This window comes from Mandrillus leucophaeus, unplaced genomic scaffold (assembly GCF_000951045.1).
Source record: "Mandrillus leucophaeus isolate KB7577 unplaced genomic scaffold, Mleu.le_1.0 Scaffold251, whole genome shotgun sequence".
In the NCBI taxonomy this organism is placed as follows: domain Eukaryota; kingdom Metazoa; phylum Chordata; class Mammalia; order Primates; family Cercopithecidae; genus Mandrillus; species Mandrillus leucophaeus.
In genome coordinates, this window is record NW_012102599.1 from 2,978,030 (window position 1) to 2,992,260 (window position 14,231).

General features: G+C 37.0%; 1 protein-coding gene across 1 annotated transcript in view; it reads left to right on the forward strand.

The window, feature by feature from the left end:
* Window positions 1-14,231, forward strand: part of N4BP2 (NEDD4 binding protein 2) — a 74,959-nt gene that overhangs the window by 36,937 nt on the left and 23,791 nt on the right. The window contains exons 7-11 of the mRNA XM_011983586.1: window positions 2,796-2,951; window positions 4,873-7,250; window positions 8,069-8,154; window positions 9,115-9,160; window positions 11,067-11,263. Of these exons, the coding sequence (XP_011838976.1) occupies window positions 2,796-2,951; window positions 4,873-7,250; window positions 8,069-8,154; window positions 9,115-9,160; window positions 11,067-11,263 (2,863 nt within the window). The remainder of the gene's footprint in view (window positions 1-2,795; window positions 2,952-4,872; window positions 7,251-8,068; window positions 8,155-9,114; window positions 9,161-11,066; window positions 11,264-14,231) is intronic.

A 14,231-nucleotide genomic window follows, 5' to 3' on the forward strand; every position in this document is an offset into this window, starting at 1 on the left:
TCATTATTCTACCTTTATTGCTTTAAAAATCAATTTTGCTTTTTTATTCTCTTGTGTTTTAAACTTCTCTACTTGAAGGTTTAGGTCATTTTCTAATATGACATTTGATGTTAAAATTTCCCTATGTATGCCAGGTGTGGTGGCTCCCACCTGTGATCCCAGTACTTTGGGAAGCTGAGGCAGGAGGATTTCTTGAGACCAGGAGTTTGAGACTAGCCTGGGCAACAGAATGGGACCCTGACTCTACAAAAAATAAAAAAATTAGCTGGGTATGGTGGCATGGGCCTGTGGTCCCAGATGCTGAGGTGGCAGGATCGCTGTAGCCTGGGAGGTCGAGGCTGTGGTGAGCCGTGATTGCACCATTGCACTCCAGCCTGGGCAACAGAGTGAGACTCTGTCTCCCAGTAAAATAAAATTTTCCTATGTATTATTTTAGCTGCTCTCAGAATTTTAATATATAATACTTTATTTTTGTTTTATTTAGTTATTTTCTAGTTTGCATTATGATTAATTTCGTCCTTTAGCTCTTGGGTTATTTAGTACTGTGTTTTTAAATTTCTGAACAGATGGGTGTTTTGTCTTCTATAAAAATTGGTTTTCAACTTAACTACAGTAGGTCAGGTTGTGTAGTTTGTGTGATACTAATTCACTGATATTTTAAAGATTTTTTTGGCCTACTTAAGTGTTGATTTTTTTTATACATTTCATATTTGCTTGATAAGAATGTATATGATTACAATGTGTCAATATATCCATTAAATCATGCTTCTTGTTACTCATATCTCCTATATTTGAGGGATGAATGTTGAAATCTCCCTTTATTTTGTTGAACATGTGATTTCTCCTTATAATTCTGCCTATGTTTGCTTTATATATTTGGAGGGTAGTTTTTGAAATGTATACAAGCTTAAGATTTTTATATTATCCTAATAATTGAATCTTTTATTATTTTCTGGTGATTTTTGTTGTCTTTAGTAGTGATTTTTGTTGTAAAGTGTAATTGGTCTAATACTGATAGACCTATATCAGCTTCCTTTTAGTTAGTATTTATTTCTTTTTTCATACTTTTACTTTGAATGTTTTTGTTAGATGTATCTCTTGTAAGCACGATGGCTGGATTTTTTGAAATCCACTCTGTCCACCTTGACTTTTAACTGATAAACTTAGTTCTTTTATGGTTATTTTGGTTATTCATATAATTGATCTTGTTTCTTACAATTATGCATATAATTGATCTTGTCTCATTCTGTGCTTTTTGTTTATCTCACATTTTCTGTGATTGTTCTTCTAATATAGAAAATGATGTAGTTGGATTTTTTTTCCTATCATGCCTTATTTAAAATTTTTAAAATTGTTTCCAAATTTTTTAATTAAATTTTTTTCTTCTTTACTAATTTGGAAATCATATACACTATTTTTGTTCTTTTAGTGGTTACCTTACAAGTTTTATCATGCAGACTTTAAATCTAAAGTCAAACCATTTTCTTGGCTTTCCTCCTCACACATACGAAGACTTTAAAACATTTTAATTCTGATACTTGCCTCCCTCTCAGTTTACATGCTCTCATTGTCCAGAATATACAGGTAGTGTTTGTTTTCACTTATTCATCTAGTTATTGCTTTCTGCTTCATTTTTTTCTTGCATCATATACCTTTCATCTGGGAATTTCCTTCTGCCTGATGTTCATCTTTGAGAATTTTCTTTACAGTAAGGGTCTGCTTGGTGTCAAATTCTTTTTTTTAAAATCTGCAAATCTTTTTATTGCCCTCATTCTTGTAAGATACTTTTGCTGGATATGTATATTCTATACTGACAGTTATTTTCTGTTGTTGAAGATAACACTTAGCTCCCTTCTGACTTACATTATTATTGTTGTTAAGTCAGCTGTCATTCTAATAATTTCTTTGTAGATAACTAGTTTTAAAATGATTTTTTAAAAATTTCTGGTTGCTTTTAATATCATCTCTTTGTCTTTGGTGAATGACAATTTCAGTACTATGTTTCTAGTTATGGATTTCTTATTTTTTATCTTGTTTGGCATTTGTTGGCTTCTGAAATTAAGGGATTGGTATTTTTCATCAGTTCTGGAAAATTCTCAGCATTTTTCTTTACATTGCTTCCGTCCCATGCGTTCTCTTCTCTTTCCGGGACTTAGATTAGATGTATACTAGAACTTTTGGCTCTGGCTCCTATGACTCTTAACCTCTCTTTCATATTTTCTATCTCTTTGCTTCTCTGTGATCTGAAACCAGACAAGATCGAGGTAGGTAAATATGAAAGCCAGATTTCCCAACTGGCAAATGCATATATTATCCCTGGGATCCAGACACAAAGCCTTGAATTCAACCCAAGACAGGAGAGTTGCAATTGAGATGTTTTCATGACATCTGGCCTCCTGGCAGAGATAAACCTAGATGCTGTGTGAAAGTACTCCCGAGTTGAAGGCCTCAGAATTCTCATGTATTAAGTTCAACCAAATATGAGCTTATAATAAAAAACATTTTTTAAAAAGCCACCATGAGTGAAAACACAAACAACAAACTTCATATTTGAACCTCTAGAAACTTCAAATACTAGAATTTTCTTTCTTTCTTTGAACTTAAAGTGTATAATTTAAGAAATCCTTAATAAAATGAAAATTAGGATCGATTCATATATATTGTGGTCACAATAAAGCAGCTTTGATATTCTTATCTATTAGAAATATATTATTGTTTTTCTGGACATATGTTCTGATTTTTAAAAATTTAATTATCAATATTCCTTCAACCCTTTTCTCCCCTGGAATTTTCAGGCGTAACATTCACGGGGTAAGCAAAGAAAAAATAACAAGAATGTTGGAACATTATCAACGTTTTGTTTCAGTGCCAATAATTATGAGTTCTTCGGTTCCAGAGAAAATTGAACGTATTGAGTTGTGTGCATATTCTTGTGAGGATAGAAGCACTAGGTAGGTTAAAATGCCTTATGTACGAAATTCAATTTGAAATATAATTTTTAGAAAGTATAATTTTGGAGCGTGTGGAATCATTGCTGATAAACTTTAAAAATAAGGTGGAGTTGGCCAGGTGTGGTGGCTCACACCTGTAATCCCGTCAGTTTGGGAGGCTGAGGCAGGTGGATCATCTGAGGTCAGGAGTTCGAGACGAGCCTGACCAACATGGAGAAACCCCATCTCTACCAAAAGTACAAAATTAGCCGGGCTGGTGGTGCATGCCCGTAATCTCAGCTGCTTAGGAGGCTGAGGTAGGAGAATCACTTGAACCCGGGAGGCGGAGGTTGCAGTTAGCCGAGATCGCACCATTGCATTCCACCCTGGGCAACAAGAGCGAAACTCCATCTCAAAAAAATAAAAAAAATAAAAAAATAAATAGGGTGGACTTTTGTTATTTATAAGGGTTTACTTATAGCCTTACCTGGGGTGGGATGTATGTAGTTAGCAAGAGAAGTACAAGTTCATATGGGAGATGACATGACAGTTCTTTTGTTGTCCTAGAGTTTTGCGAGTCCATGATTATGCTGTGAATTCTCCTGCCAGTTTTATGTGACGCTCACTGCTAAACCAGTATTTCCCTTATCTTCTAGCTGTTATTATTTTGTATCCACTTAAATCACTTCTTAATTTCCTTAAGTTGTAATGAAAATACTCTTTCAAGCTAGTGTTATAAAAATTATTAACGGTACACTTTTACCAAGTAATACAAGTCGTGGCCTTCTGACAGTTTGCAATCCGAGGTAGCACTGATTCTGTTTAGCAGTGAGGACACATAAACAATTGAATAAATAAAAACAGCATTAATTGACCGAGTAAAGAAGAAACCAGATATATGTAGAGGTCTGAATTATCCATATGTTATGATGGTAAGGGATAAAAAGGAGTTGGGAATGGGGAAGACAAAATTTATAAATGCTTTTTTAAATTGAGAAACAGTGTTGCAAAGTAGTTAAGATCATGAACTCTTGAGCTATGTTTCCTGGGTTCAAAAATCCCAAAGCTTTGTAATCTTTGGCAAGTTACAAAATCTTTCTGTACTTCAGTTCTTCATTTCTAAAATGCCAGTAATACTCATAAAAATCTTATAAGGATTATGAATTAGTACATGCAAGGGACTTAGAGTTGTATCATCATCTAACACATAGAAAACTCAGTGTTAGGTATGAGTTCACTTAGGAAGGCATCGTGTGAGAGTTGGGACTTCGAGCACTCCTGAAGTTAAAAAAAAAAAGGAAAATGCGTTGACAAATTTAATCTGGAAAAATTAACTGAAGTTGAGAGTAAAATGATTTGCACAAGTGCTCTGAGTCTGAAATTAACATTAAGTATGGCTTTTAAAAATCTTACCAAATGACATTTCAAATGAAAGCTCTTTTTCTCTCATTTCTCTTAATTGGGCAAATAGCGTTTGTTGGCCCTTTGTGACTTTGTAAATGAAGCTTCCTCTGTATCAAATGACAGGTACACAGTATACAGGCAGACCTATTTTACATATGCTTAGCTATGTAAAACTAAAGTCAGAAAGAAGCCAGGAAAGTGGTGTCCTCTCCTGGGAACAAATTCAGAGCTTTAACTTTAATGCATAATTAACACCTAAACTGAAAATCTCATATGTACTATTCAATTCAAAAAAAAGTTTGAGTGCTTCATATATGCCAAGCATCATGCTAGGTAATGGGGTTACAACAAAGTAATGTGTTCATAGTGATCAAAGATCACTATGATCAAAATTAGCTTTTATAATTTTAATATAGTTTATTTATAAAATTTTCAGAATAACTGTTAAGTGCCCTGACAATTAATGCTTCTTTAAATCATAGTATTGATGGCAGCATTAAGAGACTTTCTCATGATACTCTTTAAAATAATCTTACAGCCCAAGAGACAATGAAGATACTATCTCTGAAAAAGAAGAAAATGTTTTATCTTCATCTTTGAAGCATCTAGATTTCATTGAAGAGAAGAATCTTGATGTAACCAAAGAAACAGTGTTACCTGAGAATGTTACATATCTCTCTAATGCAGATTTAAACAAAAGAAGAAAAGAAATAAGTGATATGAATCCTAGCATTCAAAGTGCTTTAATTCTGGAAACTCCACACGTGTATTTTTCTGACTCTGAAAGCAAACTACAAGTAACAGACAAAAGTGAAGAAGAGCAAATAGAAATGGTGGTTGTAAAAGGGTATAGTAAAACTGACACAGATAGTTCTATGGAGAGAGTATCACCTAGTACTTGCTATAGTGAAAATAATCAAGAAGACTGTGATCTTGCAAATACCGAACCACTTCAAAATGAAAAACCCTCACCTGGTGAAATAGTGGAAGAAAGAGCAACAGTAAAGAAAAAAGCCTTTGGGAAACAAAAAAGCAAATCAACTTTGGAAAAGTTCCCAAGACATGAGCTGTCAAATTTTGTTGGTGACTGGCCAGTTGATAAGACTATTGGTCAGAGGACAAAAAGGAATAGAAAAACGGAAAAAACTTCATCTGTACAAAATGACAAAAAGTATAATTACCCTCAGTCACACAAAATATTAGTTAACAGTTTATCTGTGAATATAGATTGTGTCCAGCAACGAGGATCTCCACATGAAAGTGTAGAGGATGGCAGAAAGTCACAGTGTGATGATGCTTCAGAGCCACTCAGTAGCTATAAATATGATGCTTATAAAAATATTGAAAAAAACTCATTCAACATTGTGGGTGACTGGCCTTCATCTGATTCTTTAGCTCAGAGGGAACATAGATCAAGAATGCCAAAGACTGGTTTCAGTGAGCCCAACCTAGAAATTGGAACAAATGGCAAAATGAATGAAATATCATTATCTACAGCACATGAGGCCTGTTGGGGCACAAGCCCTCAAAAACTAAAGACATCGAGTAGCTCCAATTTAGGAAGTTCTGAAATGCTACCCAGTGAAATGACCTGTGAGAGTCAGACCTGTCTAAGTACAAAGAGTCATGGGCAACACACATCATTGCCTCTTACTTTTACCAATAGTGCACCAACTATTTCTGGAGTAGTGGAACCAGAAACATTAGCTGAATGTCAAGAGCATATGCCTAAGAGAGACCCTGGAAAAGAAGTGGGCATGTGTACCCAGACTGAACCACAGGATTTTGCTCTTTTATGGAAAATAGAAAAGAATAAAATTAGCATTTCAGATTCTATCAAAGTATTAACAGGAAGATTAGATGGATTTAAGCCGAAAGTTTCCAGTATTAACACAAAATCAGGTGTTCAAGAAGCAATTCCATATAGAGTAATGTATGATAAAAGCACGTTTGTTGAAGAAAGTGAGCTTACCAGTGCAGATGAATCTGAAAATCTTAACATTCTTTGTAAACTGTTTGGATCCTTTTCATTAGAAGCCCTGAAAGACTTATATGAGAGGTGTAATAAAGATATTATTTGGGCCACAAGTCTTTTGTTGGATTCTGAAACTAAGTTATGTGAGGATACAGAGTTTGAGAATTTCCAAAAATCGTGCGATGGATCACAAATTGGGCCTTTTTCTCTGGGGTTGAATTTGAAAGAAATTATTAGCCAAAGAGGAACTTTAGAGAATTCTAATTCTCCTGTGCCAGAGTTTAGCCATGGGATTGGTATTAGTAACGCTAACTCACAGTCTGCTTGTGATGCAGAAAGAGGAAACTCAGAGCAGACGGAAATGAGAGCTGTTACTCCTGAAAACCATGAATCAATGACAAGTATACTTCCCAGTGCTGCTGTGAGTCTAAAGAATAATGACGACATACTTCCTAACAGCCAGGCAGAACTTTTACATAGCAGTAAGCAGTCCTTTCCAGGTATTCCAAAAGCTACTACTACAGATATGAGTGAAACAGAAAAAAACCTAGTAGTCACAGAGGCTGGAGACAACATACATTCTCCTTCACATTTTTCTGATATTTTTAACTTTGTATCTAGTACTTCAAATCTTGAATTCAATGAAGAAATTTATTTTGCTGACTCTCTTGAAATAAAGAGAAATGAAAAATTTCCAAAGGATTATGTGAAATTTTCAGATGCAGAAGAATTTATGAATGAAGATGAGAAGGAAATGGAGGAAATTCTAATGGCAGGAAGTAGTTTATCAGCTGGAGTTAGTGAGGAAGATAATACCGAGATATTGAATCCCACTCCAGCGATGGCCAAATCTCTGACTATAGACTGTCTGGAATTGGCATTACCGCCTGAACTGGCTTTTCAACTTAATGAATTATTTGGTCCTGTTGGTATTGATTCAGGTGAGGAAAAAGTTAATGACCATGTGTGTGTCTTTGTGTGACTAGACTATAGAGGCTTCTATTTTTTTTTTTTCCCCTGAGGCAGAGTCTCGCTCTGTTGCCCAGGCTAGAGTGCAGTGCCTCAGTCTCAGCTCACTGCAACCTCCGCCTCCCAGGCTCAAGTGATTCTCCCGCCTCAACCTCCAGAGTAGCTGGGATTATAGGAATGTACCATCATACCTGGCTAGAGAGTTCTATTTTGATTGTGAAATTATTTTCTATGTTAACTGAAATGCAAAAGTAATTTTATGTTGTCTAACTTCACGTAGTGCCTTATTTTTGACACATTTCTGGAGACCTTTAAGAAATATAATTGGAATAAATAGAGAATATTTATATGGAGTTTGTATTTATCCCATGCATAGTTTGAATGTTTTCTCTGGTATTTACTTCACACCTGATTGTACGGATGAACCTTTTAAAATCCTTTGGTGCTACTCCAGTTACATTTAAGACAAGATTAATTTTTTTAGAGCATATTTATTGAAAAGTCTTGATTAACAGAAATGAATAAAGTAAACATATTTAGACTCATGGAAAGGAATAACTTAAATAGATTTACTATGAAGCTTTGTATAACTGCAGTCGTCAAGAAGTGTGAAGACAGTAACATAGCATATAACATAAATAAAAATACTCTGAGATTTAGTAAATAGAAACATAAGTTAGGAATTAATAATACAAGTTAGTTTTATAATGCATGAGGTGGTTTAGTATGTTTTCTGCAAATATATAATGACTAATGATTACATTTTCTTCCCTCCCCCTTCCCCTACAAGGGTCTCTAACAGTTGAAGATTGTGTGGTTCATATAGATCTGAATCTGGCGAAAGTGATTCATGAGAAATGGAAAGAATCTGTAATGGTTGGTAGGCTTCTTTTTATAAAGAGCTCCTTTTTTGTCCATTTTGAACCTTTGAATTTCAATAAAATCTACCACATAATATGAAGGAGTTCTGTTGAGTTTTGACTTTGAGATGGATGAGTTCTGTTGAATTTTGACTTTGAGAGAGAATGAACTTGTACCACTTAACAGATTACTGTCTTTTTTTCTTTCTTTCTTTCTTTTCACTAGTTTAAGTATTTCCAGACAGCCCCAAGTTATATAATTAGCGATGGAGCTCATTGTGATTGTTGATTTTTTTTTTTTTCTTTTTTCTATTTTAGAGACAGTGTCTAACTCTGTTGCCCTGGTTGAGTGCAGTGGCACAGTCATAGCTCACTGCAGCCTTGAACTACTGGGCACACAATCCTCCTGCCTTAGTCTCCAGAGTAGGTGGGACTAAACAGGTGCCTGCCACCACACCTAGGTAATTTTTTTTTTTTTTAATAGAGGCGAGGTCTCACTATGTTGCCCAGGTTGGTTTTGAATTCCTGGCTTTAAGTGATCCTCCTGCCTTGGCCTCCCAAAGTGTTGGGATTATAGGCATGAGCCACTGTGCCTGGCCTGTTTTTTTTCCAAGAAAAAAAATTACAAACGGTGAGTTTTTCACTCCCGGAATTAAAGACTTCAATGCTGATTGGTTAAATTTCAAAGACAGTTTTTAATTTATTAAAATTTTTTTTTTCAGACCATTCTCCATAACAAGAATTTTTTTGGAAAAAAGGGCAGTATTTTTACCATTCTGTAAGTGGAAAAATATGTAGCTGTAGTCATGCTTCATAATTTTTATTATCTAACTTTATTGTTTTACTTAGATTTAGTAAGGATCGTTTACAGTTATACAAGGAGAAATGATTTCTAGAGAAAAATAATATAACCTTGTATCCTTGTTTACTAATGCACTCCTTGTTTGCCAATCTCTTGCCTGGCTTTTGTGTTTAGGAGCGACAAAGACAAGAAGAGGTGTCTTGTGGCAAGTTTATGCAGGGTAAAGCACATATTTTTATTTCTAATGTCTTAATGTTGAAACTTGGTGTGTGTGTTTGAATTTTAACTCATTCTAAATTACTTCCACAAAATACAGTACTCACAAATTTTGATTTGCAAATAAAAGTTTTATTTATTTATTTAGGGACGGAGTCTTGCTCTGTCGCCCAGGCTAGAGTGCAATGGTGCCATCTTGCCTTACTGCAACCTCTGCCTCCTGAGTTCAAGCAATTCTCCTGCCTCAACCTCCCGAGTAGCTGGGACTACAGGTGCACGCCACCATGCCTGGCTAACTTTTGTATTTTTAGTAGAGACAGGGTTTCACCATATTGGTCAGGCTGGTCTCAAACTCCTGACCGCAGGTGATCCACCCGCCTTGGCCTCCCAAAGTGCTGGGGTTACAGGCATGAGCCACCACGCCCAGCCAGTTCTTTAAAAATATTTAATACTTTATTTATATGAAATAGAACTTAAAAGGGAAAAAAGCCCCTATAATATTTATTGAACTTTCATGAGTGCTGTGGAACACCTAGGGTATGCTCTCAAAGTATTTCCTGTTGAGGTTTTGCTCTCCATGAAAGAAAACTTTTGGTTTGAGAGCAACAAAGTGTTCATGTGTTTGATCAAGAACATCATTGAAATATTACTAGGTTATTCAAAGTTTTTATTGATGTCAGTATTGTTAGATCACAAAATGCAGCCTGCTTTTTTGGTACATCCTGCCAACTTGAAAATATTTGATTCCAGATGACTTCTCTTAGATAGTGTTGTCTTCAGTGACTGTTGCAGGGTGGCAGACCTGTTATTAAGCATCCTTCTTTTGTGCATGAGTTCCTCCATATGCCTCTGTTGTCCACTCCACACTGGGACCAAGGCAAGGAGTTCCACCTTGAAGATTCTTAGGATCCACTTTGGTCCAGACCTGTGCTCATGTCATAGCCTCAAGAGCTACAGCTGATGTAGAGATAGAGGTGCCCAAACGATGGTGTGCAAATGCCAGTGTCTGTTGTTTCTTCACTCCCCAGGACAGCAGAGGAATATATCAGAATGTGTTGATATTCCTCTGAGAAGTTGAAATGTTACACATTAAATTCTGTTATTGTGAGCTTTATAGAATGTTCAGTTCCTTATTTTGAATATCATTTGCCCAGTCTTTATTGTGTGCCTTCAGTGAGTTACAGGTTTGCCAAAATAATCAATCTTCTTGGTCCTTAGAATGGGTGGGCAGAGCTGACTATAGCTGTTATGGTTGCTCACTTCCAGCTGGCTATAACTTCCTCTATTTATCAGTGTCCTGTATACATGTCAGCATATTTTGGGTTGATATGATATGAAAAAGAGTAGGAAGCATTGAGTCAGTTTAAAATTATACACAGACTGGCCGGGTGCGGTGGCTCACACCTGTAATCCCAGCACTTTGGGAGGGCAAGGCAGGCGGATCACCTGAGGTCACGAGTTCGAGGCCATCCTGGCCAACATGGTGAGACCCCGTCTCTACTAAAAATACAAAAATTGGGCATGGTGGCGGGCGCCTGTAATCCCAGCTACTTGGGAGGCTGAAGCAGGAGAATTACTTGAACCCAGGAGGCGGAGGTTGCAGTGAGCCGAGATCGCGCCAGTGCACTCCAGCCTGGGTGACAGAGCAAGACTCTGTCTCAAAAAAAAAAAAAAAAAAAATTATACGCAGATCATTACTCTTTTAAAATATTGCTACATTAACACATACCATTTCTTACTTGCAATGATGTGAAGATGTATTTTACAATTTCAGAGTTGTGTTATATTTACAAACTGAAAATTAAAAAACTGTTGTTCCCTTGGTCTCTGAGGTAAATGTAACAGAGTGAATAATGTTTAATTTATACATTTATTGTTGAGAGTATGACAGTATTTATACTACTTTGTAGATCCTTCCTTGGTTGGACATACTGGGCTTGATAATCCTGAACAAAAATCATCTCAGAGAACAGGCAAAAAATTACTGAAGACCTTAGCAGCGTCCGAAATGCTACCTTTATTGGATCATTGGAATACTCAAACTAAAAAAGTATCACTCAGAGAAATAATGTCAGAAGAAATTGCTTTACAGGAAAAACATAATTTGGTATGAATTAATATAAATATTAAGCTACTGTCTCTGATTCTGGTTTATTGTGTATGTTTACTTTGTGATTTTCAAAGTATTTTCTAGTCTGGAATCCATATTTAACCTGATTGAATTTAATGTTAAAATTGAAAAATATTTTAAGTATAATTTGAAGCTGGAGGTTTTTGCTTCAGGGAAATTAGTTGATACTCAGCTATAAGCCATCCATGTTATGTTTGTGTTGTTTTAGATTTAATTTTATAGGTGATTGAGCTGCATCCTTCTTTCTTTTTTTTTTTTTTTTTTTTTTTTTGGAGACGTGGTCTTGGCTCTGTTGCCCACACTAGAGTGCAGTGGTGTGATCACAGCACATGGAAGCCTTGACCTCCAGGGCTCAGGCAATCCTCCCACCTCAGCCTCCTGAGTAACAGGGACTGCCATGCCTGGGTTTTTTGTTTGTTTGTTTGTTTTTGAGATGGAGTTTCACTCTGTTGCACAGGTTGGAGTACGGTGGTGCAATCTTGGCTCACTGCAACCTCCATCTTTCAGGTTCAAGCGATTCGCCTGCCTCAGCCTCCCAAATAGCAGGGACTACAGGTGTGTGCCTGGTTAATTTTTAGTAATTTTAGTAGAGACGGGGTTTTACCATGTTGGCCAGGCTGGTCTCAAACTCCTGACCTCAAGTGATCTACCTGCCTCAACCTCCCAAAGTGCTGGGATTACATACATGAGCCACCATGCCCGCCAATTTTAGAATTTATTATAAAGACAGTTTTGCCACGTTGCCCTGGTTGGTCTTGAGTTCTGGGCTCAGTGATTCACCTGCCTTGCCCTCCCAAAATGCTGGAATTAAAGGCATGAGTCACTGTATCTAACTGGCTGTGTCTTTTTTCCTTTTTTTAATTTTATTTGTTTGAAACGGAGTCTTGCTCTGTTGCCCAGGCTGGAGTGCAGTGGTACAGTTAAGGCTCACTGCAGCCTCAACCTCCTGGGTTTAAGTGAGCCCCCTGTTTTAGCCTCCCAAGTAGGTGGAACCACAGGCACGTGCCATGATGCCTGGCTAATTTTATTTTTTGTAGAGAGGGGGTCTTGCCATGTTGGCCAAGCTGATCTTGCACTCCTGGGCTCAAGTGACCCTCCTGCCTCAGCTTCCCAACGTGCTGGGATTACTGACATGAGCCACCATGCTGCATCTTTTTCAGCTTTTAATATTTACCTCTATTTTTTTATTTCTATAAAAACATGAAAGAAATCTTATTTAAAGATAATTATTTATATTAGTAATAAGAAATGTCTGTCTTACTATTAAAGATGTCTATCTTTGAAACAAATTTTTTTTTTTTGAGATGGAGTCTTGCTCTGTTGCCCAGGCTGGAGTGCAGTGGCGTGACCTCAGCTCACTGCAAGCTCCGCCTCCCGGGTTCACACCATTCTACTGCCTCAGCCTCCTGAGAGCTGGAACTATAGGTGCCCACCGCCATGCCTGGCTAATTTTGTGTATTTTTTAGTAGAGACGGGGTTTCACTGTGTTAGCCTGGCTGGTCTCAATCTTCTGACCTCGTGATCCACCAGCCTTGGCCTCCCAGAGTGCTGGGATTACCGGTGTGAGCCACCACGCCTGGGCGAAACAAAATTTTTTAGAGAAAAATTTTAGAAACTTATGAGTTTGAATAAAAAAATTACTCTTCCTTTTCAAACAGAACCTTCACTTTACTTTGAATTTTAGTTTTGGTCTTTATTTCAAAATATCTAAATATATGAAGCCATACGTGCAGTTGATTTCATTTGGATTTCTTCTACTCTTTTCTGGAATTCTGAAAATTAGAATTAAAGAATTCCAGGTCAAAAGGGAAAACATCCTAGAGGTTATTTAGTCTAATTCTCAAGGGAAACAAGTAATTCTTAGATGGTGTTCTTAAAACATTTTAGGGCCGGGCGCGGTGGCTCAAGCCTGTAATCCCAGCACTTTGGGAGGCCGAGACGGGCGGATCACGAGGTCAGGAGATCGAGACTATCCTGGCTAACCCAGTGAAACCCCGTCTCTACTAAAAGAAATACAAAAAATTAGCCAAGCGTGATGGTGGGCGCCTGTAGTCCCAGCTACTCGGGAGGCTGAGGCAGGAGAATAGCATGAACCCGGGAGGCAGAGCTTGCAGTGAGTCGAGATCGTGCCACTGCACTCCAGCCTGGGCGACAAAGCGAGACTCCGTCTCAAAAAAAAAAAACAAAACATTTTAACACTTTCTTATTTGTTTGACTGCACAAAGGAGCACCTTTATATTTGGCTGTAATACATCCAGTTAAAGCATAGGGATTCCTATACCTTCGTATTTATTTTTAAATTTATCTTGGTTAATTAAATTAGAAATATGCTGCCATTTCCATCTTTGTATCCTAATGCAATCCAAGAAATAACCTCTTCAGTAGATCTTAAAATTTTAGTGTCCTGTCAAATAGCCTCTTCAATTAATATATGTATTATTTTGAGGCAATGAATTTTCTCTTTTTTTTTTTTTGAGCTCATTCTGTCACCTAGGCTGGAGTGCAGTGATGCGTTCTTGGCACACTGCAACCTCCACCTCCTGGGTTCGAGCAATTCTCCTGCCTGAGCTTCCCAAGTAGCTGGGATTACAGGCATGTGCCACCACACCCAGCTAATTTTTGTATTTTTAGTAGAGACGGGGTTATACCATGTTGGCCAGGCTGGTCTTGAACTCCTGACCTTAAGTGATTTGGCCTCCCAAAGTGTTGGGATTATAGGCGTGAGCCACGGCGCCCAGCCAGCAATGGATTTTCTTAAAAAAATAAAAAATAAGAATAAGGAAAGCCTAACACTTAGGCTTAAATGATATGATACTTTCTGTTGAAATGCCATTTTCCCCTATTGAAACTTGTCTTTACAGTTCTAACCTCTCTTTAATATCTTGGTGTAATAGTGAACAAATGAGCATCTTTTGACTTAACAACTTACTCTTTTTTTTTTTTT